Source organism: Conger conger, chromosome 17 (assembly GCF_963514075.1).
Source record: "Conger conger chromosome 17, fConCon1.1, whole genome shotgun sequence".
Classification (NCBI taxonomy): domain Eukaryota; kingdom Metazoa; phylum Chordata; class Actinopteri; order Anguilliformes; family Congridae; genus Conger; species Conger conger.
The window spans coordinates 9,053,446-9,079,605 of NC_083776.1; the positions used below are offsets into that span (position 1 = coordinate 9,053,446).

Consider the following 26,160-nt stretch of genomic DNA (forward strand, 5'->3'; position numbering starts at 1 on the left):
TTCCTGACTCTCACTGGTGCTAGTTGCTAACAGGATTCATTCAGATAATCATAAAACTGTCGCCATTTCAAGGAGAAAATGGACGCACTTTCTATTAGGAGAAATGAAATGGTGGCCAGGCGCCAGGGGGCTATCTGCAGAGAGGACCGCAGCGAGAAAGCTCACACACGATGCTTACTAAGCTTCAGCATTTTTCATGCCACAGTGACTGAGAGAGAGGAAGGGGGGGGGGATGTAGAGGCAGTGGTTGAAAAGGGGTGAATGGCTGAAGACAAAGCTGAGGTGATGTGGACAATTGTAATTTTTGGAAATGAGAGGAGTTTGCTCACCTGATTTGGGAGGTAGAGTAGACTGTGGTTTCTACAGGGGGCTGTCTGTGTTATGGCATCTAGTCCAGCACCCATACATTCATTCTTACTCCACGAATTCTGACCGAAGAATGCAAAGTGCGGACGGAAATGTAAATGTCAGTGTGAATTTTAACGGCGAACAATATGAATACAGTGCCTCAAATCCTGACGAAGTAACACATCTGAATCTATGCTTATTTCGCTATTGAATGGGTTTTGAAGGACAGCTGCATCTGCAAGAGCAGTTGCGTTGTTCATTTCGTCTGCCCCTGCGAGGTAGCAGCGGTGGAGCTGGAAGCTGCACAAAAGGGAATTGGCTGCAACTGCAAAACCGCAGGCTGAAAACGGAGGCGAGAGGCGCTAGCCCACTGTACAGCGTCCGCTTTGCGCTAATTACGGAAGGGCGCAGTCACGACACTAATCTCTTATCGCTCCTCTCTCTCTTCGACCTCGGCTGCAGTGATGATTCAGAGACAATTGTCACACTGGTGACGGAAGTTGCGTCACCCGATGTATTTTTTTTTTTGTATTTTGACGGCAGGTCTAGAAAAGCGTGCAGATTACTGTCAAGAAAGCGAATAATTTTATTCACCGGCTTTCAAAGGGTGATCAGACCTTTTTAGGAAACTTCCTATATCCTCTCAAGAATTGCAACCCATTATCAGGCCAAAACACTACACTGTTACATGCAGCAGCGTACATTATTTATATTCCACGCCATCGACGTGAGTCTGGCGTGTATTTAGAACGAAACCTCCGTCAAATAAGCCATCAACACTCAAATGGGTAAGATATCGAGGAGGCATCGAGAAGCAAAACAAAACAAAAATTCAAGGCAGCCTATGCATCAAAGGTGCACACAACACGGTTTCAGGATTGCATGCCAAATTCTATTAATTACTTCAATCGTATCTTAATGGGACATTTGTATAATCCATCACCGGCAGCTACAGTCCCGATTCCCGAAGGCTTGTCCTGAATGTGGACTCAGTCAGCCCCTCCCTTGTGCACAATCCGTAAAATTACACACAATTATATACATGGACAACTTATCATATAAATGGACATCTGCGTAACTTATACATTTGATTTCCAAGTGTACTATGCAAATCGATTGCTGTGTTATACACATTGACGTAATTACGCACCCCCACAGAAAAATTAATTGTGGACATGACCCTCCATATTAATGCACGTGCAACGCGTGCTTTTTTTTTTTTTTTGCTATACCGATGCGTCCGACTTGAATCAGCGGCACCTAAACTTCACACGGTCACACCGTTAGTAAAACATCTAAACTGTTACCATAAATATGGACTGCAGTTATTACCAACACATGTAGCAAGCAGACCAGTAATTGTACTTTGCTGTAGGCTAACTAAACATGAAAAGCCCAGTTCTTCACTCATGCAATCCCAAATTACTGCAGGGAGAACGAACAGTCTAGTGTCCTCCTTTTGATCACGATACACTATAACAGTGTAGAGGTCTGGAAATAAACCTTTCCCTGCCCTTCTGGTATTGAAAGGTCTGTATCTGCATGACTTGGGAAACCTTCATGGCTGATAATGGAGCATGACATTATTTATGAGTTGTTCGATGAGTTATTTTTGGACAACTATTGCCTTTCTTTAACATATGCTGCAAGGCCTCAATGTAAAATTAACTCTGTTAGAAATTGTGTTTGGTTTTCAAAAAGGAGCAATGTCTCAAAGCACTTTCCTGATATCCAGGCACAAGCTGCAGAGCCCATGAGCAAGCCACAGACTCTGTTACACAACTCCCCTGCTATTGGTTGCATACGAACACTGTCAGAGCTGATTTCACTCCAGGGATTTTGTTCTGCATGAATGGCCACCAGGTTAGTCACACAATGCCATTCAGCACATGGGGACAAACTGCAAAAGACTTGCCCAGTAAATATTTGCCAAAATATTTGCCCAGTTTGTGAAATGCATGGAATTTAAATGAGTGGCAATCCATGAAATAAATAATTTATCTTTTATGAGGTGTTGGATAAACAGTTCTTTGGACGTTCAGTGTATACAGTGTAACAGGCTGAGGGGATTCCAGGAGAAGGGAAAACTTCTTATGAATACCTTGAAGAAAGTTAATAAATTCACAGGGAGACATGGCTGTTAAGAGTGGATGACTCACATGAGCTTCTTTCTACTTCTTGTGCTTTTCCTTGCTATAACTAGTATGTTTGTACTTGTGTGCTTGCGTGTGCATGTGTAGGTCTGCGAGTGTGAGAAACACAGTAACAGAATCGTGATGGAAAGCATGTACTTCGGTTTCTGAAAAACCACAAAGTCAAGCCCCCATCTCCCCCACAGTGTCACTTTGTCTTTAATAAAAGAACCAGAGTTGCACAACGCACTCATCAGTGTGAGAGAATGAGTCGGACTGAAGACATCTTACTGGTGTACAGACAGGTTGAATACGTAGGCGTGAAAGTTTAGAGGCTTCACAATCTCTGCCATGTTTATTAAGCCTTGAAGACCGGCTGACAGTACTTTTATTGGGCTGACCATGCACCACTGTGATTACAACATGGAGTACATTCACTGCATCATCATATTAATTGTCTTCCTCAAACCTATATTTATAGCAGGCAACAACATTGCTAAATGATATGCAAAATCTATTGTTCAGTTCCCACATATTGTCCAAATTGTGCATAAGTATAACTGCTGCAATTCTTTCTAGTGAAAAAGGTGTCCATACTAAAGAGGTGGAATACTGGAAAGAAGTGTTTACACATTGATAATCAATAATCCTGTTTTATGAAGTAAATTATAATTTGGCTGCTGAAACCACAAACTAGTCCATTTCATTTAAGATTTCTCAGTTATTTGCATTGCAGCTGTAGTAGCTGTAAGGCCTAATAATAATGATAATCACAAATAAAATGGAAATCATAACAAAATAAGAAATCGATTTAAGATGTATTTTCAAATTGCACACATCCCCCCAGGGAAACAGTTTTGTGGGCTGGCCACTAAGGGTTATGTTTCTTTAATGTTAGCATTTAACCAGTTTTCTGAATGTCCATTTCTTTTTTGTAAATTCACGTTGTGCATTGCTTTATTTTCTGAAATCTTTAAAGCTTAAAATGAATAGAGAGACACCAGCTACTATTATAAACAAAGAGTGCAAGTCTCTACCTTACTATATCTTAGTCCTCCCTCCTGATTTCCCCCGCCCCTTTCTGATATCCCTATCCCTCTTGTCTAACCCCCCCCCCCCCCCCAAAAAAAAAAAAAATGGCACTTTTGATGACTATATGTTTAAAACAGCACTTCCTATGGATTTTCCTAGTTCTGGATGTGATGATTTGACTTGTGGAAGAACCTATGCACTTGTAAGTCGCTTTGGTTTAAAAGCGTCTGCCAAATGACTAAAATGTAAATGTAAATGTAAAAGTCATTATTTTGAATCTCTTCTGGCTTTGTTGAGTCTGAGTCTGAGGTGCTGACTGATGTTTCTCTGCCTTGATACATTCATAAACATAAGACTGGTATAAGACTGAAATACTAATATCTTTGAACGTAAAATCTGGCTGGCTTTGTTCTACAGACAAATACAAGTCCACTGACTGACCTTACTTAGAGTGCAGCATTAAATATCAGACGTTTGCATATCTAATTTAACACGCATGCTCATGGATACTGTTTTCTGAGTGTCCTGAAGTATGTCCTGCTTGTATAAAGTTTTGAAGTAGAATGTGCTTGCTGGTCTTTTTTCCTGCCTCCTTGACTGGTTTTTCACAAGGTGCTGCATGGCAACCAACCTCAGTAACCTCAAAATATCTGACCATTCCTTCATTTATTTTTTCTCCCACTATCCTTAACACTCATCCATCCCTCCCAGCATCCACTATCAGCTGTCGTTGCAACCTATGCCACCTGTCTACCTCCATCCTCTCCGCTGCAATCCTCTCCCTACCATCTGTGGAGTGCTTCTCTCGGTGTCTGCCGATGATGCCCTCCTATCATCCTTCTTTTTCTCTCTCTCTCTTGCTTTTGCTCTAAGGTTAACGCAGCCGCCTCTAACCCTCACAAACTGTTTTCAACTTCCTCTCTTTCACCCTCCCACCTCCCTTCCTTCGCCCCACCCTCTCCCCCTGCTGGCCCTCCTACTTTTCCCAACTTTCTATCCTGATTGTCTCCTCTTTCTCTGACTCCTCACATCATATCGCCCAACCACCTGTCCTCTTGACCCCATCCCCTCTTCCCTCTTGCAATCCATTTCCAATGCCATCCTCCCTTTTCTCACCTCCCTAATCAACACTTTCCTTTCCTCTGGCGCAATGCTCTCAACCCTTAAGAGGGACAAAGTCACTCCTCTTCAGAAAAAACCTACTCTTAACCCCTCTGCTTTGAACAACTAACTTTTTTCTTTCCTATCTGAAACTCTGGTACAAGCTGTCTGTTCTCAACTGTCAGCTTATCTCCTCCAGAACAATCTTCACGAGCCCAACCAATCTGGCTTCAAGAGTGGCCACTCCACTGAGATGCCGCTACTCGCTGTCACTGCGGCACTGAGCCAAATCCCTCTCCTCTGTCCTCATCTTCCTCGACCTGTCTGCGGCCTTCGATGCAGTCAACCGTGAGATTCTGCTCTCATCGCTGACTGGGATGGGTGTCACAAAATCTGCTCTCGTATGGCACCTCTCTGACTTGGAGGGGCTAAATCTCTGACCCACAACCCCTATGGACTGGTGTCCCACAGGGGTCAGTTCTTGTTCCCCTCCTCTTCTCTCTGTACACCATGTCTCTTGGTTCTGTTATCTCACTCCTATGCTGATGACACCCAACTCTTTCTTTCCTTCCCTCCTCATACTCAGGTCACTATGCAGACGAGCACCAGATGGTTGAGCTGCACATTCATACCTATTCTGTTCTGGTTCCTCAATGGTGGAATGACCTGCCTACCAGTGTCAGAACAGCAGAATCCCTCCTCATATTTTTACGCAGACTCAAAACACACCTCTTCAGACTGTACCTTAGTCATCCCTCCCCCTCCCCCCTTACTCCCTCTTGTATACCTTATCATGTCATAAGTTACTTCATTTGAATATTGATCAAGGGAAGTTCTCTACACATAATTAGTGTGGTCTGATTTGTAACTTGGTGGTGTGCGCCACTAATAAATTGAATGGAGGCCTAAATCTGAATGTACAATATTATGTACGACAACATACTGATGCATGTTGAAGAGTGGCCTTCCTTCCAAGGAATTGCATTTACTATACAGGATGGAGTTGGGGAGTTTTCCATGTTTTGCAACTAATAATGTAAAAATTTAAAACAATTATTTGCATTACTCTGCATAAACAATCCTTCATCCCTTCATTGCACAATGTGTTCAATGTGTTTTGTGTAGTTATAATGCCACTTACTGAGCTCACACGAATGGCAGGATGAAGCAACAGTGAGTTGCACAAATGCCTGTAGAATAACTGGCTAGCTAGCAGCACTTATGTATTTCTCTTTTTACATTTGTGCAGAAAGTTTGGAATGGTGCTATTTCACAGTGCTTCCACTAGGTGGTGTGAGCATGCATACATTCAACTGCAGCTTTCTTCACGGTTGTTATAAAACACTGTTCACTTCACAGATCTTTTATTTAAAGGAACTGGTGCCACAAGCACATTTGTTTGAGCAAAATTATGATCTTATTTAGTCAGTGAAACGCGTGAGAAGACAAGTTTCAGCCTGTTCTGACTCACAGAACTGTACAAATGAAAGCTTTCTTCTCAAAAGCCGATATGCATAAGGGGGCTCCCCAGATCTTTCAGTAGCTTGCTGTGTGAGAAAAGTAGCCAGCTATGGGTGTTGGCAGTGGGGAGACATATTGTTACATCGACATAAAAACATTATCAATCCTTAAATATATGTCTAAAAGTATCCGGCCAGACAGAGGTGTGTAGTCAGCCATTTAGCTGACAGCTGCTGCTTGCAGAACTCGTTGATGCATCATGCATACCAATTGCTAATTGGCATTTTGGACAATAAAAGCATGTCAGTGTAATGAATATGAGAAGTATACAGCTTAGAAGGTGCTTCTGGGATGGACACGTTCCTGTACTTTTTCAGCCTTAACTGTTAACTGTCTTTGCTCTTGGAAATGGGAAGGCCAATGGATATTCAGGCTTCATTCTGGCATTTGTGGCTAAATTGTATCGATTTCATTAAAAAAATTGCTATTTCGAAGTATGCTCATCCCACCCAATTAAAAAACTATAATAAGCCCCCTCTGTTTTGCCCCTGTGATGTCATGGTATTGGCGTGATTCAGCATGTAGCAGTCCCAGTCCCAGCCCCAGCTACTAAAACCTCCCACAGTTTTACTCCTAACACACTTAACATGCATCAGCATGCTGTAAGGGCAGGTAGAGGTCAGATGGAGCTTTCATTAGTCATTTGCTGGGGCTTCTTTCAGTTGGTAAAAAAGTGCTTAATTATTTCTTACGCGTAGATACAGTAAACAGTTATACGCTGATGGTAATGATGCAATGGTTTTGTTGTGCCACGAAAAACTGAGCTGCATTTTCTCTTTTCCCCAGGAATGACATTTTATCTATGCTTGTGTTCTGAACTACCTCTGGTGTGGTCTTCACACCATCTTGGAATACATGTAGACACGCACACAACAGACCCACAACAGCTTTGCCTGCATCTGTTGATTCCCTGGCATGCAATTTGTTTTGTAGTTACAAAGAAGACAATGGGACTCGGTTGTAATTCCGCGTGTGGGCATGCATGCATGTAAGAGCACATACGGATAGAGAATATTGCCTGTTTAGAGCTTTGCTTCTCTTGGTTTCATAGTTGTGGTCATAAAATGATAGATTAATTATGCTTTCTCAGTGCCAGGAAGGCCACCTAAAAATAGTCTGTTTTCAAATATGAATCAGCAGGGAACATACCTCGCTCTGTGTGCAGTATCCTGCAATGACTCGATACAAGGCAGGTGTCCTTGTGTGAATCTGTGTTTTGTTCTTGCTGGCGAGGTTATTGCTTTAATCACAGTGCAGTTTTGCGGTGCTGGTCCCAGAGCCTGACTCATTAGCCATGGCCGACTTGCCTTCCTGGATGTAGAGACAGTTTTCTTGCAATTCCTACAACCCTGAGTACACTGTTGCTCTATGGGTATGACACTGCTTGTGCCACTGATTCTCATATCGATGCACGCCTAGATCAGCAGTGTTCAGCCCCCTTCATTTAACACCACCAGCTCTAAAACGGCTCCCGATGGAGCATTTTCAAAATTAACTTTCTGTGAAAGGCGACCCAGTCTTAGGTGAAGGAGATGCTTTTCCTTCAGTAATCATATCCAACAAACTATGCCATCTGAACAATATGCATCTCCTCTGCTACCTGTTTAATTACCAGGAGGGCATGGCATTATCTAGCTCTGGATATCATTTGATTGTTGAAGACGACTTTCTGGAACTGCTGTTTCACAAAGAGACTAAAAGATTTGAACAGAATACAGCTTGAGGGAATACAGGGTCGCCTCTGAAGGTTCCACTGTCTTCAGTCCCCATGGTAACCCTGAATGATGTCCCTTTGGTTACAGGCCTTCAGTTCAACCTTCTTCACTGCATTCTGTAGGAACATCTCAGATGGGTTCTTCACTTTACACTCACTGTTTTGTTGTTGAGCGTTTTCATTGAATGCTGAACGAGTACATTAAAACCGCGGTACTTGAATCGTGACCACAGAAAACTGCAGTAGCCCAGTTTCCTTAGGTTTTCTGAGCTGGTCCATGTGCCAATACATGTGCCCCTCCACGTTGCTTTGTTCATCACTACACAGGAGTGGAGGGCCATATGCTCGGTTTAAAGTTTTGCCACTTGCAGCTCTCAGTCAGCTCAACCACAAGCATATCCGCCTGAGACTTTGACCTTAGCCATGAACAATTACCTGTAGTGGTGCCAAAAACAGTCACACCTCTCAACCACTCGAAGGGAGAGTTTATATCTAGATCCCTCTGTCTTTTGTGTACTCAAGTCAGGGTGAAAAGATCAAAAGCACATTCTAACCGTTATTAACACCAGCACCTACATCATGTCAGACAGCAAGACATGAAACCCTATTACCCTTTACTACTGTCTACAGAGCACTGCAAGGTAGACAGCTGTATACACTAGAAGCTATGGGAGAAATGACTTTGATTCCAATACCTAACTGAATCTACAGTATATCTAGATACATTTTAAAATGCAGTATTTAGCATTGTGACCCTCCTCAGAGTAAAGGAGACTGTATTGTCCTCTTAATGCACTAGATGGTGCTGTGGTTCTGTGCATTTGAATTTAAAGTTGAGAGGGAGAATTTTGCGCAGGCTCAGAAGTGAAGCAAACTGATGAAGTGCCTCGCAGCTTATGAGGAAAGATTTCTACATATTTACATATAAGTGAACTATCCAGGTCAATTTCACTGTAAACTTTAGTGTATCTAGCTCAGCTGTTTCATCTTTGTTTTCGTATGTGTATGAACAAGTTTCCAAAATATACTACACAGTTGGCCTGTGAGTCATTTTCAGGTGATTTAGGAATAACTCTGCTGCGGTAGGATACTGATTTGATTATTGGGAGCAAGGATGATTTTAAAATACCAGATAAATACAATGTCTCAGTTCTCACACCATCTGTGGACCATTACTCTAAACACGAAGGGGCACATCTTGTGATAGGATTTTTTAGGGAGTGGGAAAATAAGATCAATCAAGTATGCTGGGCCCAAGCTGTGTAATGATTTATTTGTAACAATTTTGTACTTGGCACCGCATTTAATTGGGAGCCAACGGGGAAGGAAGTTCAAATGTAATTGAGGATGCAATTCCCAATGTCCGTCCTCTTTCTCAATACTGTCACACAACAATGACAACAGCATGTTGTATAGTGGAAAAGTCTGCTTGGGCTTCAATAATTATGCAACAAAATATTTTCCTCCGTTAAACCAATAAAATTCAAGTCTCTTAATTGCCATTTATTCATTCTTTATTTACACGGCTATGGCTAAGTAGCATTGCGACTTCTTAAGTTCCTCTTTCTGCACGAGATCAGTGTTTGGGGATATTTCAAAGCGCTTGAAGCAAGTAGTTGGAAATAAGTAATGCATGAAATAAGAGCTTCATAACTTTTTTTGAAGTGACATTTCTTTTTGGAGAATCATGTTGAGTGCTCTGTTTTCAGTCTGATCATTTATACCAAGAACATTACAATTGGCTTTATGTTAAATACCTATTTCATAAAATCTATATATTCCACAATTTTATGAATCGCCTGCATCTTCCTCAACAGCGCTTGTGTTCCTGTTCGTTCCCATATGTGAAATACATTACCTCTTGTGATGAAACTGCAACAATATTTATTCAATCCCAAAAATAAATAGTCAATTTTTTTGCAGTGAGAACACAAGTGTTGGATCTACAAATTGCAAAACATTAGGATTATGATGCTGGTAATATAAATCAAAATGCAAATATAAAAGTCAATCTAAAATTTCCAAAAGGCTTCAGGCTTCTCAATTTTTTCTTTTGCATACTTCAGGCACTTATTTTTGTGTTGTTGAGGTGATATTTTTTTTATGGCAACTTTTGCATGTAGGTCTTTGTTGTTTAAAGTATGTTGTATTGCTGTGAACAACTAGACCTGTGTTGGCTTTTTTTTGCAGTGATATGTGGGTTCTTCTGAACATTTCTCAGCAGGTCTCACCTTCTCCTTCTTGGTGGGAATGAACCATATTCATTCTGAAATCCTTGGACAACTGTTTAGAGGAACCCATCATTGTTAACACCAGCCACTGCGATTGGATATAAAAAGTCCAGCCCTGGAATTATACTCACCTGACTCATTGAAGCCCTAATGAGTAAATCACCTGGGTCTGGGCCTTAGTAATCATCTTTTTAAAAAGTAACAAAGAATAATCAAAAGGGGTTCCCAAACTTTTGCACATAGCCTTTTTCCTTTTTAAAAATAAATTATAAACAGTTAAACAAATAAAAATAAAATAAAAAGCAATCTTGCATCAGAATTTGCAGTACCATTGAGAGTTCAGGTTTGCTTTCGATCAAATACAGATTCATTGTAACACATTTAAACAAGGGCTGCCCACATTTTTGCAGCCCACTGTATAATCATTATATTTCCATAGTAGGTGCAGCTGTAGTTCACCTGACTCTTCAGTCTCAAGGACAGGTACTTTCGGTTCAACTGATATTTTAATTATTTTTGGCAACTCCAGAGCCAATAAGAGCAGACTTGGCATAACAAAAGGGTGGGGGCTCGTGGTGCACCAGCGGTATCTGGACCAATCAGTTTGGCAGAGGGAGGGAAGACTCGTTCGAATGAGCTGAGTCTCTAACTCGCGAGCCGTCGCTGGGTACCGAACTCGGGGGAGAGGAATGGCACCAGAATAACATTTCACTCTGCGCAAGCCGTAGTGAGACGAGGAAATTAGCTGCTATTCATTTAACTTCTAAATAAGCCAGACGAAGAGACCTGTAGGAAACATTATTCAAAATTTGAGGATCGAAGCGTTCACGGGTATTTGTTGTATTTCCAACTGGGAGCAAAAGGGATACGTTTCTTGTCATGTGAATTTAAAGGAGTTACCGACAACCCCCCAAAATGAAGCTCGCCTCTTTTCTGCGTTGCCTCGCTTTTCTTTTGACTTCTGTGGTGATAGGAGTGAGCTTTTCTCAGCCAGGTGAGTGACAGCTCTAATACCTCGTGCGCCACGGTTGTTTACCTGGCCGCGCACACCACAGCGCGCGCGTTATTCCATTACGCACAAACGGTATTGTGCCCGAATGTCTCCTGGAGTTTTTAGACTCCCAGTTTGAATGGTCTACTATGACGAATTAAGGACTTAATTAAGGTGCTTTCATCTGATTTCCCTTGAAATGTTTGTTAATCCCTGCCAGCTATGGAACCATAACAATGATATGTTATGCCAAACAAGATCGTTCGATTACACACAGTTGCGCTTAAAGAAAGAACATAATTTCAATTAACAAAGGCATTTTTTAATCTTAATGTTTAATTCTACTCGTACTGAAGGTTTTGTGGAGGACTGCACGTTGATTTCATCAGCGTGTTGAAGTGGCCTCGAACGAATCTGTAATTAGGGAATGCTGTGCTTTCAGTCCCGCGCACAGAATGGCACTGTTGAATTTGCAGAGAATAGAGCACTGACTGTTCGTTCCCTCCACGTGTCGCGGGGACACACAGTATGCAAGCTAGTCTAGTCTTTCCCCCTTCTAATTCAGTGCTTGTGAGAGAAGGATTTTAACAATTGCTCTTGTTTTCCTCACTGTTGCACTGTTGAATTAACAAAAGTCATTTTCTTTCTTAAAGTGGGTTGTGAACTGTGGGTAATGATTGAAACTGATCTTATACCAATGTGTACGAGTTTACTCTATGATGCTACGTGCTTTAAGATCCTTAGAGTTTAGTCGTCACATATTGTAGTATGTTCTATCATACAAATGAACAAATATATACGTTTTCTCCTCGTGTTTACCCTGATTTCCAAGGATTACACCACCAAGAAGTGGTGTTGGTGGAACAACTTTACTGGTTAAGCATTTTGTTGTTCCAAATTTTTAATTGAAAATTTTATATTTTTTCTTGTGTAACAGGGTCACTTGTGTGTGTCTTAAAAGTGTGTATGTGTTCGTGCCTGTACGCTCGCGTTTGAGAGGGATACTACTTAATACCTCTCCAGGTTATTGAGCCCATCGTAGCGGGATTATTTTCCTGAAACTGATGGAAATGAAAATTAACTGGTGAAAATCATCTCACCTGACAACCAGATATTTAGATAGTTGTAGAATATACACATTGCAATGATTGCATAATGTCTTGGCTATTCCCCCTTTCCCTTACAGAAGGACAGGTCCGGTGATATAATAAGTGAGTTCCATACAGTAATGTGGCTGTCGACATGAACGCGCACTTGGTGTGCCTATAGTGATTACAATATATGCGTCAACTTTGTAGGACAAATAAAACGAAAGGAGCCGTTCGCATCACCACAAGGTGGAGATATCAGCCGGAGACACACAGGCAGACGCACATGCGATATCTGTGGCTTTGAGTAGAGATGAGGCTTCATTCTGGTGCGAATAAGCGAAATTTACTTCATATCGTCACGAATATATATGTATACATGCAATTATTGACGCATTATTACAGCTATTACGTTAGCAAAAAACCATACATAATTTGTCATAATGCATTATTTGATAGCATTGCGAATTAACAGCTTTCACCTCTAGAAATCCCCAGTTAAGTACCCCTTACTTTTGTGCCAAAACTGGGCTGATCTAAAGAGTTGCGCGTTCTCACACCTGCTCTCAAATCTTGGGAGCATGGGCGCGGAGCTTCTCTGCAGCTTCCGAAAGCGTCGCACACAGAGGGGGTCTGTTTTGTTGAATAATTGTATGTCACCCGCCTTCTTTATCGCACCACTGCAGAAACTTTGCTAAATGTGCCAGGCTTTATCTGGTTTCTCAGGTAAAGCAGGGGTTTTGTTACTTTAAGCACTTCACTACCTAATACCGTTCACAAATCGGCTTCCCTATTAAACCACAAAAAAAAACACCGTTAAGAACTTGCAAACGAGCCAACCTCCAAAAAAAAGAAGAAAAAAAAGACCATATCAATGATGTCACCAATCTCAAATTGGTTACATAACATTTTATAATAATAATAATAATACTGATATAATAATAATAATAATAATAATAATAATAATAATAATAATAATAATAATAAAAACAAGAGAATATAACATTTATTGAATACAACATTAAATGAAAGGCGCAAACACAAGATGTAAGAGATTATAAGGCTTAAAAAAAACAAAAAACAGTTTGTAATACAATCATTAAAATTCCGAGTTAAGTATTTTAGCTTGTCAGTCCAAATCTATTTTATTTACATAGTAATTTGTACCATGACACTGTCACAACGACACTTTACAGAAAGAGGAAATGGGTAAGTTTGAGGCTGTTCCTCCACACATTTAGCAAATATGGTAAAAAAAAATGAAAATACGTTGGTAAGGAAAAATAAAAAAGCTTTATTGCTCGATTATCAGAAAATGTGCATACTCTGAAAGACATAAGTATTTATTTATGCAGTGTCCCCAACTTTTCTCATAAAGGAATAGTGAAAAGTAATGAGCTCTGAACATTATACAGAGACACCCCCCCCCCCCCTCCTAAAGGAGAAAATCAGTGTACAATACAAATGATCAGAGCATAATGCATGCAATCTGGCTTTATAAGATTGCAATGGTGAATGATTGACAGATTACTCCCAGTGATGCATATGCAAACAATATGTGCATCAGAATTCATACATTTGGCATCATTATCTTTGCGATTTCAAACTAAATGGGATTATACCCCTGGGGGTGTCACCCATCAACGTTTCAATATGAAGTTCCTGTCCTTTAAACTGTATTTTGATAGACCATGTGTTCAGGAATTAGCTCAAGTCCCGGTAGCCCTATGAAACATTTTTGTATTTCAGATATTTGTTGGGAATTGTATTGCAATTGTATTGTAATTGGAATAGGAACATTTTTTTCCGAGACAAAATTGTAAAAAAACTCAAAAACGAAAAATACAAAACCCTCTGATGTACTGTCACTATAAATACATTTAGCGACATACTGCATTTGATGAAATGTCATGAATTTGTCTGTTCATGTTGTTGTGCACAGTCAATGACAGTGTGTCATTATTTTAGACATGCAGAACATTGAAACATTAATTTTAGCTGTGGGTCTGTATCAACATCACAAAAATAAACAAATGTGCTAAGGATGGAGGGTTGCACTGATAATACAGTGAGAAAGTTGATTGCTGACTTGTCAGTTTAATTCCTTTAGTTGAATAACACAAACATGCTTTGGCGTACCCAATCAAAGGATTTGCGATGGTAATTTCCAACCTCTAACAACCAGGTAGATATATATTTATGTGCTAAGAATAGGTTTTACCTCGTAACACAGATATGCTATTTGTGAGACATTTGTGACGTTCTGCCTCCTGCCTTGCAACAGATGGCACTACATTTTTGATCACAATGAATCTTGACATTTTCGAGTTCAGAAAGTCTGTGCTGGTGGAAGATGACAGAATACAAATATCAAAACGGCAACCATTGTCTGCTTGATTTAAACCACACTAGTAATCACAGCAACCAAAAATTAATCACACAGTAAGTGCGGTGCATTGAGTGCAGTCTTTGGGGAACACATGCAGGTTAAAGGATGAGTATAATATGTTTATTTAACTTATCTAGGGTCATCATTTTGCCTTTAGTCCTCAGCCCGGGATGTGGAGAGCAACACACCCAGGTTTTTGGTTTTATTTGGTACTTAATTGATCACTAAAGGTCATTTGTAACCGTTGCTAGTTACTCTCCTAGAGATATGTGCTTTCACTGCAAGCTATTCCTTGCATTAACAACTTTCTTAAAGGGTTCAGAAAAAATGTCATTGTGTCAGTGTAAAAATGACCTTAAACGAACTTCCACTTATGCTTTATAATCCACTGGTATAACCTCTATTAAAATGTAAAGTATTAATCTCTCTTATTCTCGATTTGTTGAGACTGAGGAGAGATTTTACCTTAAGCCTCGTCTTAGAATGTCATTTTTTGATCCCTGAGCATACTCCTTGTTGCCCTTCTCTGTATATTTTGAGAGATTATGTGTCATTTTCAGTGCATGGTGCCCGGAAGGAGTTATCCAGGAGCGGTAGTTGCTATTTTGGTCTGTCCACACAGCACAGAGATGCTCAAAGCGTGCAAGTTATTTTTAAAGTCTTGGTCATGATGACCCCATTGGGCTCTTTTTTGTTATTAGCTGACTTTTATTCTGGGGACTGGTGCTTATAACCTTTCGCAGTGGGCTTATGAGCAGTTAGACCTGTGTTGGCTTTTGTCACTCGTTACTCTGCGCTTAATTGATCATTTAAAGCCGCTAATTACAGTTAACTCACCTCACCTGGTTTCCGGGGTATGAATTTGTTGCTAATATGAAGGTGATAACAAAATCCAGCACACCCTGCGGCTCTCCAGGACCGGGAATGAAACGCACTGCTCCAAAAGTTTTAATCTATCAGTAGAGTACCAGGCCTTAAGCCTTCTTCAGAACAAGAGACCTCACAGCCATCGCTCAAAAACAAGAAGGACGCTTCCATCCTAATTTAATTTCACCTCCCTCTTCTCGGGGCGAGAGGCAGGCTGGCAGTGGAAGTCTGGAGGAATTCCCCAAAGCGACTGAAAGTTTTGTATGACTTGTAGTTGTAATTCCTCTCAGACACTCGTTCCCCCAGCCTGCAGGCATGAGTTGCCGGCCTTTTTAAACGGCAGTTATAATAGGTCACCGCACAGACACGGCCAAAATCAATCCCAGAGTCCAGTGCGGCCCCGCGAGGCTTCGAATGGCAGGAGCTTTACCACCCTGCAGCTCACACCTAATAAGTACTTCTCACTGAAGTGGCCAGGCTCACCTCAGCCCATACCAATGTGTACGCCCCGTGGGAGATGCACACAGGCGGTTCTGCGGAAGATTGCTCTCCACACATTGGATTAGGTGGAGAGGGACGCGGTTATTGAACAGGAAGGTTGAGGGGGCTAGCTTTGTGTTCAGCTTCAGCTTTGTGTTCAGCTTCAGCCATCCCTCTTGCTAGCCTAAGCTATGATGGGCTGGACTCGGTGGGAGACTTCCTGAGGTGACCATTTCATTGTCTTCCCCCCCCCCAAAAAAATGTCTGTGCAGGGAAGGGGACGAACGCTGTGCTGTAGGAGATGCTGTTTTTTATTCTACAGAACTAGTATTATGAATTTGACCATCTGCACGTACTCGTACATTACTTGTCTTTTACTGCCGTCAATGGACTGGGCTGGGCTAAGATTCCATCTTACTTTCCATTGTTTTTTCTTACAAAAAGGTCAAACAAAAATGACCTAGAACACTGCTGGAAGGGGCTGTACAGCAATATATACATGCATACACGCATAACCACAACATTTAGTACATCACTATATTAACATCATCACAGTTAGTGGTACTTTTTAGGCTATTTTTAGTGTCAGTGTCAGGCTGTCCCTCACTTTGTTTGCACCTGGAAGTTAGAATTTGTCAGAATCTACTTGCAATCAATCTACTCAATCTACTAGCGTTTAGCCAGAAATATGTTTTTGTCAATGGCTGAGTTGCCAATTAGAACCCCAACTACACAAAACGATGACTGATCAAAAGTAGAAAGTGGCCACTGTTTATTCGAAAATTGCATACCCTGAGTTTGGATGGACTTTGCTTTCTTTGCTTTCACTGCCAACCTGGTCAGGCTAAATGTCGCATCCGGTCGTGAGCCAGAAACGTGAGGCTGTGGTTTGTAAAATCACTTAACGCTAAGTCTTTATCTCGTTAGCGTTTGCCAAAAAAGCCTCAGGTTCCCTCCCTTCCATGAGTGAGGGAGCGCGGGGGCGAGAGAAACTCGATCACCTTTTGAAAGTAGCGCTTTAACGTCAAAGCGAATGCTCACGTCTGAAAGTGACCATGCCACCGTATTTGCCTATCTCACCCGTCCGAGCCTTTACAGAGCTGAGGCTCTCAGCTGTACAATTGAACAATGCTGGGGTAAACCAAAGCCTAGCGTGTGCTAGAGATACAGGACTGGATCCATCCCCCTGATCGACAGCGTTGCTCTGCTAAGAGGTCGGCCTGTCGGCCTGCGCCTTGAGCCTGAGGGCATGGACTCGTCTATTGTTCCCTCTACATTGTGAGGACTCGTGTAGCAGATGAAGTTTTGACAGTGACAATAAAGCACAGGTATCCTCCTCAGTGGTCCTGTCAGTACTGCCGTGGTGGGAAGCCAAGGCACCCCGCCTTTCCTGTGCAGGCGATGGCGATGGCTGAGTCTTACTTCGTCTTTCAGTTCGGGAACATCGGCCAAATAAGTAGGAGCAGCAACACTAGGCGAAAAACGCGGGGGTGGAGGGTGGTACGGCTCTTAAAAGATGGTGTGTGCTCTTTGCGCTCGAGGGGTAATTTCATGGTTGTTTTTTTTCTCTTTTGTAATCCCCTTTTCAAATATTCATAGTTGATCTTCATCTACAGTGTAATTACAGCTGGGGCCGTGAGCGATTTCGGCTGCACTCAGACTGAACAGCCCTACCTCACGTTTAATCTTCATCTGTCCGCCTGAGCCCATGGGGGAAGAAGAACGCGTCGCTGCGTCAGGCACGGCTGTTTAAAACTGAGAAGGTTTTAATGCTCTTAAACCGCCGACGCACGTCCAAATTGTAGTGCTTTCTCTAGGTCCGTCTCTCTCTCACTTGATTTCAATAAGAACGAGGCATTCGAATGAGCGTGCGTTCGTGCTCTGCTTTCTGATGGACTGCAGTCGAGGCTCATGCTGAGAAGAGTACGTGCTGCCATTTTGTCTCCTGTAATTTGAAGGGTATTTAGTTAGTCGTTTGACATTAACGGTTGTGATATTACCGGTGCAGGCCAATTCAGTGCAGTTGCAGGTGGCTGTAAAGGTGTGAAAAGCTTGGGTCCGGCTCTGCTGCTGTGGGGGACAGTGCATCAGGCTGGGGGCTGGCTCTGTTGGTCTCTAGCCGTGTGGGGGACAGTACACCAGGCTGGGGGCTGGCTCTGTTGGTCTCTACCCGTGTGGGGGACAGTACACCAGGCTGGGGGCTGGCTCTGTTGGTCTCTAGCCGTGTGGGGGACAGTACACCAGGCTGGGGGCTGGCTCTGTTGGTCTCTACCCGTGTGGGGGACAGTACACCAGGCTGGGGGCTGGCTCCGTTGGTCTCTAGCCGTGTGGGGGACACTGCACCAGGCTGGGGGCTGGCTCCGTTGGTCTCTAGCCGTGTGGGGGACACTGCACCAGGCTGGGGGCTGGCTCCGTTGGTCTCTAGCCGTGTGGGGGACACTGCACCAGGCTGGGGGCTGGCTCCGTTGGTCTCTAGCCGTGTGGGGGACAGTACACCAGGCTGGGGGCTGGCTCCGTTGGTCTCTACCCGTGTGGGGGACACTGCACCAGGCTGGGGGCTGGCTCCGTTGGTCTCTAGCTGTGGGGGACAGTACACCAGGCTGGGGGCTGGCTCCGTTGGTCTCTACCCGTGTGGGGGACACTGCACCAGGCTGGGGGCTGGCTCCGTTGGTCTCTAGCTGTGGGGGACAGTACACCAGATTGGGGGCTGGTTCCGTTGCTCTAGCCGTGGGGTAAACTGTGCCAGGCTTTGGGTCTGGGTCTGGGTGACGACTGCTAAAACAGAGCCGGGGCACTTTGTCCTTTTAAATGCCCGTTGTGTGTCAGTGACCTGTTATAAATGAGCATCCAGGCCGAAGTGACAGCTGAGGGTAGGCACAGGGGATTGTGGGAATTCAGAACGCCGGAGGGAGGGAGAGACAGAGGAGTGGGCAGACGCTCGGCTCTACACATTTGGGGAGATGGACCGTTTGCAGACTCCCGGAATGGACAGGGCAGCTGCTGGTTTTGCAGCGACTGTCTTTGTTCATCATTTCACAGTTCCGGTCAAAGCTAGACTTTCACTTACAATACACCTTTCGACTGTGCTTTCAGTGCGTAGAATACGGTTGGTGGATATGTCGTTTGAAAAGAAAATTGAAAAAGAAACACATGGCCATGAATCACCCTTCCAACTATCAATCATTTAAGCATTTAGCCTATTTGTTTTTGTGAAGAGATCTCTCTTTTTTGGGTAATTAAGCACCATTAAGTGTTTGGGAAAATATGTCTGTTCTCTTGTGCAGTGAGGGATGCTGGCTCAGACAGCATTTTACACATCCAATTAAACAGTTTCCCAGAGGTTACTTTTCAAGAGCTTATTGACTTATTTTTAGGTGCAAATTACATATCATTACAAAATTAATCGTTAGTTTTTAAAATATTAAACGAGCAATCTAATTAGACTGAAGCTTGATTAAGGGTTCATCTGATGTCAGTGCTGTCTGTTGTTTGTTAATCGGAACAGATTGTTCAGCATATTTCCTCTTGTCAAAAAGGGCAGACTACGGATGTAGCCAGTCTAGCTCACAGGTCTTGGCCCCTCCCCTCCTCATCCTCTTGCCCTCATTGGTTTTGCTTTAGCCAAGGCTCTCTGGATTGGCTGTGGCAGTCATGTGACTGGGCCAGCTCCTGTTTCTCTCTCTTGGCCTCTGTCTCATCCCCTCTCACTGTCTGTTTCTCACTCTGATCGTGCTTTTTAGTTCATAATTCTGACCTCTAAAATAGCAATAATAAAGACAAACTTTTCCTGAGCGGGGATTGGACCATTAATTTTCCATTTTCAAAGATCGGCTTGAAACGGCACATTTCCCCTACTTTAGCACATTCCTGGTTTAATTGCGGCTGAGCTTTCTGCACATTTATGAGAGAGGGCTGGTCTGAGCACCGTTTTCAACTGCTCCCCAGCCAATCAGAGTGTAGCAGGTGCACTCTTAGCTAAAATCAAGAACCAGATTCCCAGTCCAAAGACTGAGCATTTTGAAGGTCAATACACACATGCACACACACATGCACACACACACGCATGCACGCATGCGCACACACACACACACACACACACACACACACACACACACACATGCACACACACACAGACACACACACACACACACACATGCACACACAAATAAACACACATGCACACAGACACAGGTTAAAATATATGTATTTATTTCATTCATTCATTCATTCACATATGTATTTGGGAATATACAGAAAATAACCTATTTCCTAATCCTTATGACAGTTGACTGCTCAGCATAGGTGGTGTAGTACTGTAGGCCTGGCTGTTGTGAAATTTAAATCTTTAAGTCGTCTCTTTCTCTATTTTATTTGTGAAACCAACAATGTTTTAGAACTCTGTTTTAGAGCTAAAAATGTCTGATGATGCTAGAATGTTTTTAATAAGGCTGTTAACTCATGGATCAAAGAGAATCAACATGATTCACATAACCAAAACATTCCTCTACCCAGAGTTTAACACTCCTCTTTACTCTTTCTCTGTTTCTGCCTCCATTATCTGGCTGAAATGTAGATGCCTTCCCCTCCTATTCCTTGCATTTGACTCCGAGGCTTTTGAAAAGCCTCCAAGGGACAGGTGTTGTGAACTAGCATCTCGCTACAAAGCACTTAACACAGTACAGACGGTGCTGGCAGCATATTGCATGTTTCACTAATGTTACTGTAATATCCACATGAAAAAGATCTAATTTAATATAAGATGTCATTTATTGTCTATCCGTCCACACAAATCCACGTGTTCCCAATTCCATGCTAACTTGATTTATCACATTTTTGAAAGTGTACACCTGTATGTAGACATCATGCCATGCATATGAACAAATAAACTTTGAAAAGAAGGGTTCTGAGTGGGTTCTTTTTGTATGGATAACATGTTCTATGTGGAATGTTGTTCACTTAAAAAACCTTTGCTCTTACAAAAGGTTATTTACTGTTGTGAAGGTTGAGCCATATATTCTGGGTGAAGAGTTATTTAGTGTAGGTTTCAGCTTCATGTTGAACCTTTTTCATATTAGTAAAAGCCCTGTATCTACAGTTTCAACCCACTTGAAGAGGTTACATGTAGTAACCCTTTGTTCTTAGAGTTTAGTGAGAAAGCACATTGGAAGCACTTTACTCTCGCTGAACAGAATTGGAGATGAGGCATGTGTGCTGGTATTCGCTGGGCATTATTGTACCGCTTCAGTGAGCAGCGAGAGAACCGCAATCACAAGGATCTATGTCACAATCATCAATCTACATGGGCTTGTATTGCTAATGGAGAGATTCCCAAATTGAAATTTACAGTGAGAAAGTATATAGTGCATCCTCGAAAACAAATGCATTAGCGCAACTGAACACTCATAACGTGATGATATGGTGGGCTATCACATCTAATGAATAAGATATAAACAACTCATCACTTGTTGCCTAATCAACATATTCTTCAATATGTCACTGTGAGCAGTAAAGTAATTGTTCTACTCTGGCACGCACCTGCATTGTTCTGTATGCTGTATTGCATTTGTGAGAACCAAACCCATATCTTTTTGTGTGAGGACTATGGGACCACGCATACTTTTTCTGTGGAGACGAGTAGCAGACAAACAGGCCAACAAATAAAGGATATTTGTGATTTCTCAATGAAACACTGTATATGTATGTGTGGCATATGCTACTTTGATAACATTTTTGTACATATACAGGATTACGGATGTGTGCATACTCACTCATTTAGTGCAAGTACGGTAAATATTTTGGTAAATGAATTTGGTAAACAAGGCCCCTGGTGCATTCGCAAAGCTGTCGCCTTTAAAGAGCTGTCTTCAAAGAGCGCTGAAGGTTAATGGAGGCGACAGTGAATTGAACGATTCGTCTTCATAGTGCCGAGGGTCACGAGACAGGCTAGCCAATCCTGGATCAGTAGTCAGGTCAGCTGACACTCCGTCAGCGCCGCCATAAATGGCCTTGCCGCGGTGAGCATCGGCTCTTGGCCGAGGGAGGGGTCCGTTCTGGATGGTTCCGTGGCGACTGCATTAGGGTGGGAGGGAGGGGGCATGTTTGTACAGCCTGATCTTACCCCTCTGTCTACCACCATCTGCCTCTGCATTTCCATAATTGCCTTAATTAGAACAACAAACCCAGCTGCAGTCTCATTAGTCCCCGGCTCCAGATTGCCATTAGAGAGACGAGATGTTTCGGCCAGACCCCCACCCCACCCCGGGCCTCGGAGATCTAATGAGGCCTCTGATGTCATCAGCGTGAGCCCCACGCCCCCCCGCCGGGCCCTCGGCTCCGGCAGCCATCTGGCACCCTCGCCCAACGCCGAGGCCGCTCGCTCTCCCGGGACGGTCTGCGATCGCCGCGCGACTCCGTCCGGGGCTCGCCGAACTCCCCACGCTGCCCCAGACGAGGCAGAGCAGAGAGGAGTCTCGGGAGAAGTGGAGCCGCGGAGCGGGGCTTCGGAGGTATCGGCGGAGATGGTGTCAGAATCCGGCGCGCGGGTTGCTCACCGGAAATCTCCGGCCACGCCGCGCTGTTTGCTGTGCGTTGCTCGGCGTGTGACTGAAACAGCCTCCTTTTCTTTTGACCGTGTGCCGCTTGCCGTATGTCGGAAGGGTGTGCTTTGTGTACTGTGCGCACATGCTGCCGTACGGCTCAGAAAAACATGGGCCATGTCCTTCAGTTTCATATTGTTACTGCACCTCTAGCTGTCGAGAGCGCTGTTATATAAACGTGCCGAATCCGAAAATTCCACTTCAGACATGGCGGGGTGATCCGGGTGGGGGTGGCTGGAGTGTAGAGTAAAATTTAGAAGTGGGCTCTCTGTGTTTTTAAGATGGTGTCATTCGGCAGCCAATGGGTGATGAATGTGGGAGGAGCAGAGAATGCATTATCCTATCAGCATTGGTATTAGGTGACCTGTTTCCATGGATATGGAGAATGCTTTGGGAATGCAGGCAGTTATTGTGAGTGGGGAGCGACTCAGCGAGTGTGTAAGACGGACATTCAAACAGCGCGGTGCACAACACGCCGGTCAACCCTGGCGCCTGGGGACAGGAGAGCACGAAGAGGCGTCAGGGGGTTACAAAAGAGCGCGATGGCACTCACCCCCAAACCCCCTTACATTACAGGCATTATCCAGAGCGACGTACAGTTGATTAGACTAAGCAGGCAACAATCCTCCCCTGGAGCAATGCAGGGTTAAGGGCCTTGCTCAAGGGCCCAACGGCTGTGCGGATCTTATTGTGGCTACAGCGGGATTAGAACCGCCGACCTTGCGTGTCCCAGTCATTTACCTTAACCACTACGCTACAGGCCACCCTGCTAAGCCCCCCATTTTGTTCAGCAGCATGGCAGGGCATCCCTCCAGGCAGCAGCCCAGCTGGGAGGGGAGACTCCAGGCATTAGCAGGGTGCTACTGCTAGCAGCGCCACACTGGAAGCACCCTGATTCTCTGCCATATTGAAACATCTCTCAGACCATCCACAACTCAAACGCCGTGCACAGGCTCAGGAACATTTCACAACTTTTCATAAATCACCGTCCTTTGATTTTTAATTTTTTTTTTCTGGCTTGTTATAATCCCTGCTTTTGAAAGACTTTTATTTCAGCTTTTTTTTTTCCCGCTGAAACTATTTAATGTTTTTTCTTTTTATTGTATGTGTGCACGGATGGAGCTTGAAATCCTTCTGTGTTCAAGGTGTCCTGGAAAAGAATGTGATAACTCACACCTACTTTCTATTTTTTTTTTAGTTAAAGGAACAATTAATTTGCTCTTTTCATTTATTGTTCTTTTTATTTCTTTATTTATTTAATTTTATGTTACAGGGGACCAATTCATTGAGGGCCATTTTAGAATTGGATTTTAGTCATTGATCGGCAAATCTTTTTTAAAATGTTTCTTCGTGTACTGTTATTTTTATTACATCAAATTGTGTCCATTCTTTTTAGCCAATAATGTCATCACAGAGGAGGAGGGAAGTAAATTGTGAATGAACTGGCGGACACTAAACAGCATCTTATGTAAACTGTGAGTGCCTGAGGTCATCATAATGAATTGTGCTGTATTGCTTTTCATTGATCTGCGGAGAAGCACGTGGTATTCTAAACGGGCCCAGGGGGCTTTTGGGTATGGATCGGTATGGGGTTTTTCCACACTGCTCAGCTAGCCAGTGTGATTCTAGCAACAGCATGAGAAGGGTTTCATTTGTGTTCCTGTATATGAGCAGGTGATTGTATTGGCTAATTCTCTTAGAGTTGCTCCCTTATTGCTTGTGCTTGTGTCTGAAGGCAAGGCCACACTCAATGTTGACACCTACTGTATTTCTGTGTTCATACAGGGGCTATGTTATTATTGTGTAACACCATTCACACATCACACACACACACACACGCACACACACACATTTTTTGCCGTGTATGTAGTTCTGCGACAATTAATGCTTGTATGGAATTTTTTGCATATGAACAGTGTGACACAATGTATGGCATTTTTCATAATTCACACTGACAGTATTGTACACATGCAAAAAACAACAATGCATCGCATTTGGAAAGATTGATGTGATTTAAAGATACAACAGATGCTTGCTGGGGTCTTTTTTTTTTAATCGATTCATTTTTAAAATGTATGTAGTGTACATTTTTCATGCCTTGACGTGTAGTACTTATGCTTACAGGGGAAGTGTTGTTTTTCTGGCTTAATTCTCGGTTAGTTTTCCGTACACGGCCTCCCCGCCCTGAGCTGTGTGGAAGGTGCGGTGGGCGATAAATCAGGCTCGGTGAACCCTGAGGGTTTTCCATTTTGTTTTACACAGCCAGCGAAACAAGAGCAGAACTTCCAGTGCTTCCCGCAGATCTCCCTCTTTCGCCCACCCGACTAGCCGTCAGGACAGAACGTGATTAACTCGGCTCGGTGTATTTTTTTAGTGGAATGTAATGTTGTGTTTTGTTTTATTGGCTGGCAACCTATGTCCTGTGAACAGGCGGAACCAGGAGCTGCCTCAATCGCTTTGTCAAGAAGACCAAGGTTTCATCAAAGGGTGCGCTGGGCTGTTTTTTTTTCTCTGAGAAACATCACATGAGATTCTCTCGCCGTTATCATTTAAATTGGAAGCCTGAGGTTGTGTGAGAGAAAGAAAAACCACAGTGTTTGAAAGCAAACTCGAAGAGGAAGAGTACGGCTGTGTGGAACGCACACACACCCACACACACCCACACACACACACGCACGCACACACACACATACACAATGCATATACAAACACATATATGTCAGTAGTAGTATAGGGCTGCCTCTAGCGTAATGTCTAAGGTACATGACTGGGACCCGCAAGGTTGGTGGTTCACCGGGGTGTAGCCGCAATAAGATCCGCACAGCCGTTGGGCCCTCTGTGGATTTGATGTGGGGTGATGCTCTTCATTCTATCACAGTGACAGTTGCCATTACAGTGGCAGTCTCACTAGGCTGTGGGCCTCCCAAACCCTTCGCGGATTGTGTTTGCCACTTATTGTTTGGCCAGTTCGCAGCGAGCCACTGTTTTGCCCTGAAATGCTCCCAGTGCTTGCAGGTATTCCCATCACCGGTAGTTCGGTGGTGGAGGGGGGGGCGGGTGTCGTCCGGTCCGCTGTTGGCTAATCGAATGGCCCGTTTATTCCCCTGGATTACGCGCTAGCCTCCAGCCGGAGTTTGTCCTATCAATGAGAGCCCGCTTGTGGCACGGAGGCTGCGGCACGGCAATAACAGGGCCTTTCCATCTCCATTCCGGCTCTAATGCTGAACGCGCCGCAGCAAGAAATGTGATTTCCCACAAAGGGACGGGGGCAAAGGGGGACACCCATGTCGGCGCTATGACGCTAATGCATTAGCCATTACTGCCACGAGCACTGGGCTGAGGTGACAGGTAAATAACCGAGGCTTTGGCGGAGAGGCTAAATGAGACGGGGCGGGGATGAGACAGTGAGCGCTCTTAACCGGGGCCATTTGGTAATGAAATCTGGAGCAGGGCTGAATAAAGAAGCCATCAAGAGGTCCCTGCTTCAGAGCACAGAACGGAGGGCTGAGGAAGCTCTGGGGATGAGCCGTAAAATAGGGAGAGTATTAGAGCCAGAGGTGTGTGTGTGTGTGTCTGTGTGTGTGTGTGTGTGTGTCTGTTTGTCTGTTTGTAGGTGTGCTCATGTGTGTGTGTGCGTGTTTATGTGTGCGTATGTCTGCGTCTGTGCATA

The 26,160-nt window shown here is 43.6% G+C and overlaps 1 protein-coding gene across 1 annotated transcript in view; it reads left to right on the top strand.

Annotated features, from left to right (window-relative positions):
* Positions 1–10,769: 10,769 nt before the first annotated feature.
* LOC133116879 (receptor tyrosine-protein kinase erbB-4-like) overlaps positions 10,770–26,160 on the top strand; it is a 235,788-nt gene continuing 220,397 nt past the window's right edge. The window contains exon 1 of the mRNA XM_061226882.1: positions 10,770–11,073. Within this exon, the coding sequence (XP_061082866.1) occupies positions 10,995–11,073 (79 nt within the window). The 5' untranslated portion in view covers positions 10,770–10,994. The remainder of the gene's footprint in view (positions 11,074–26,160) is intronic.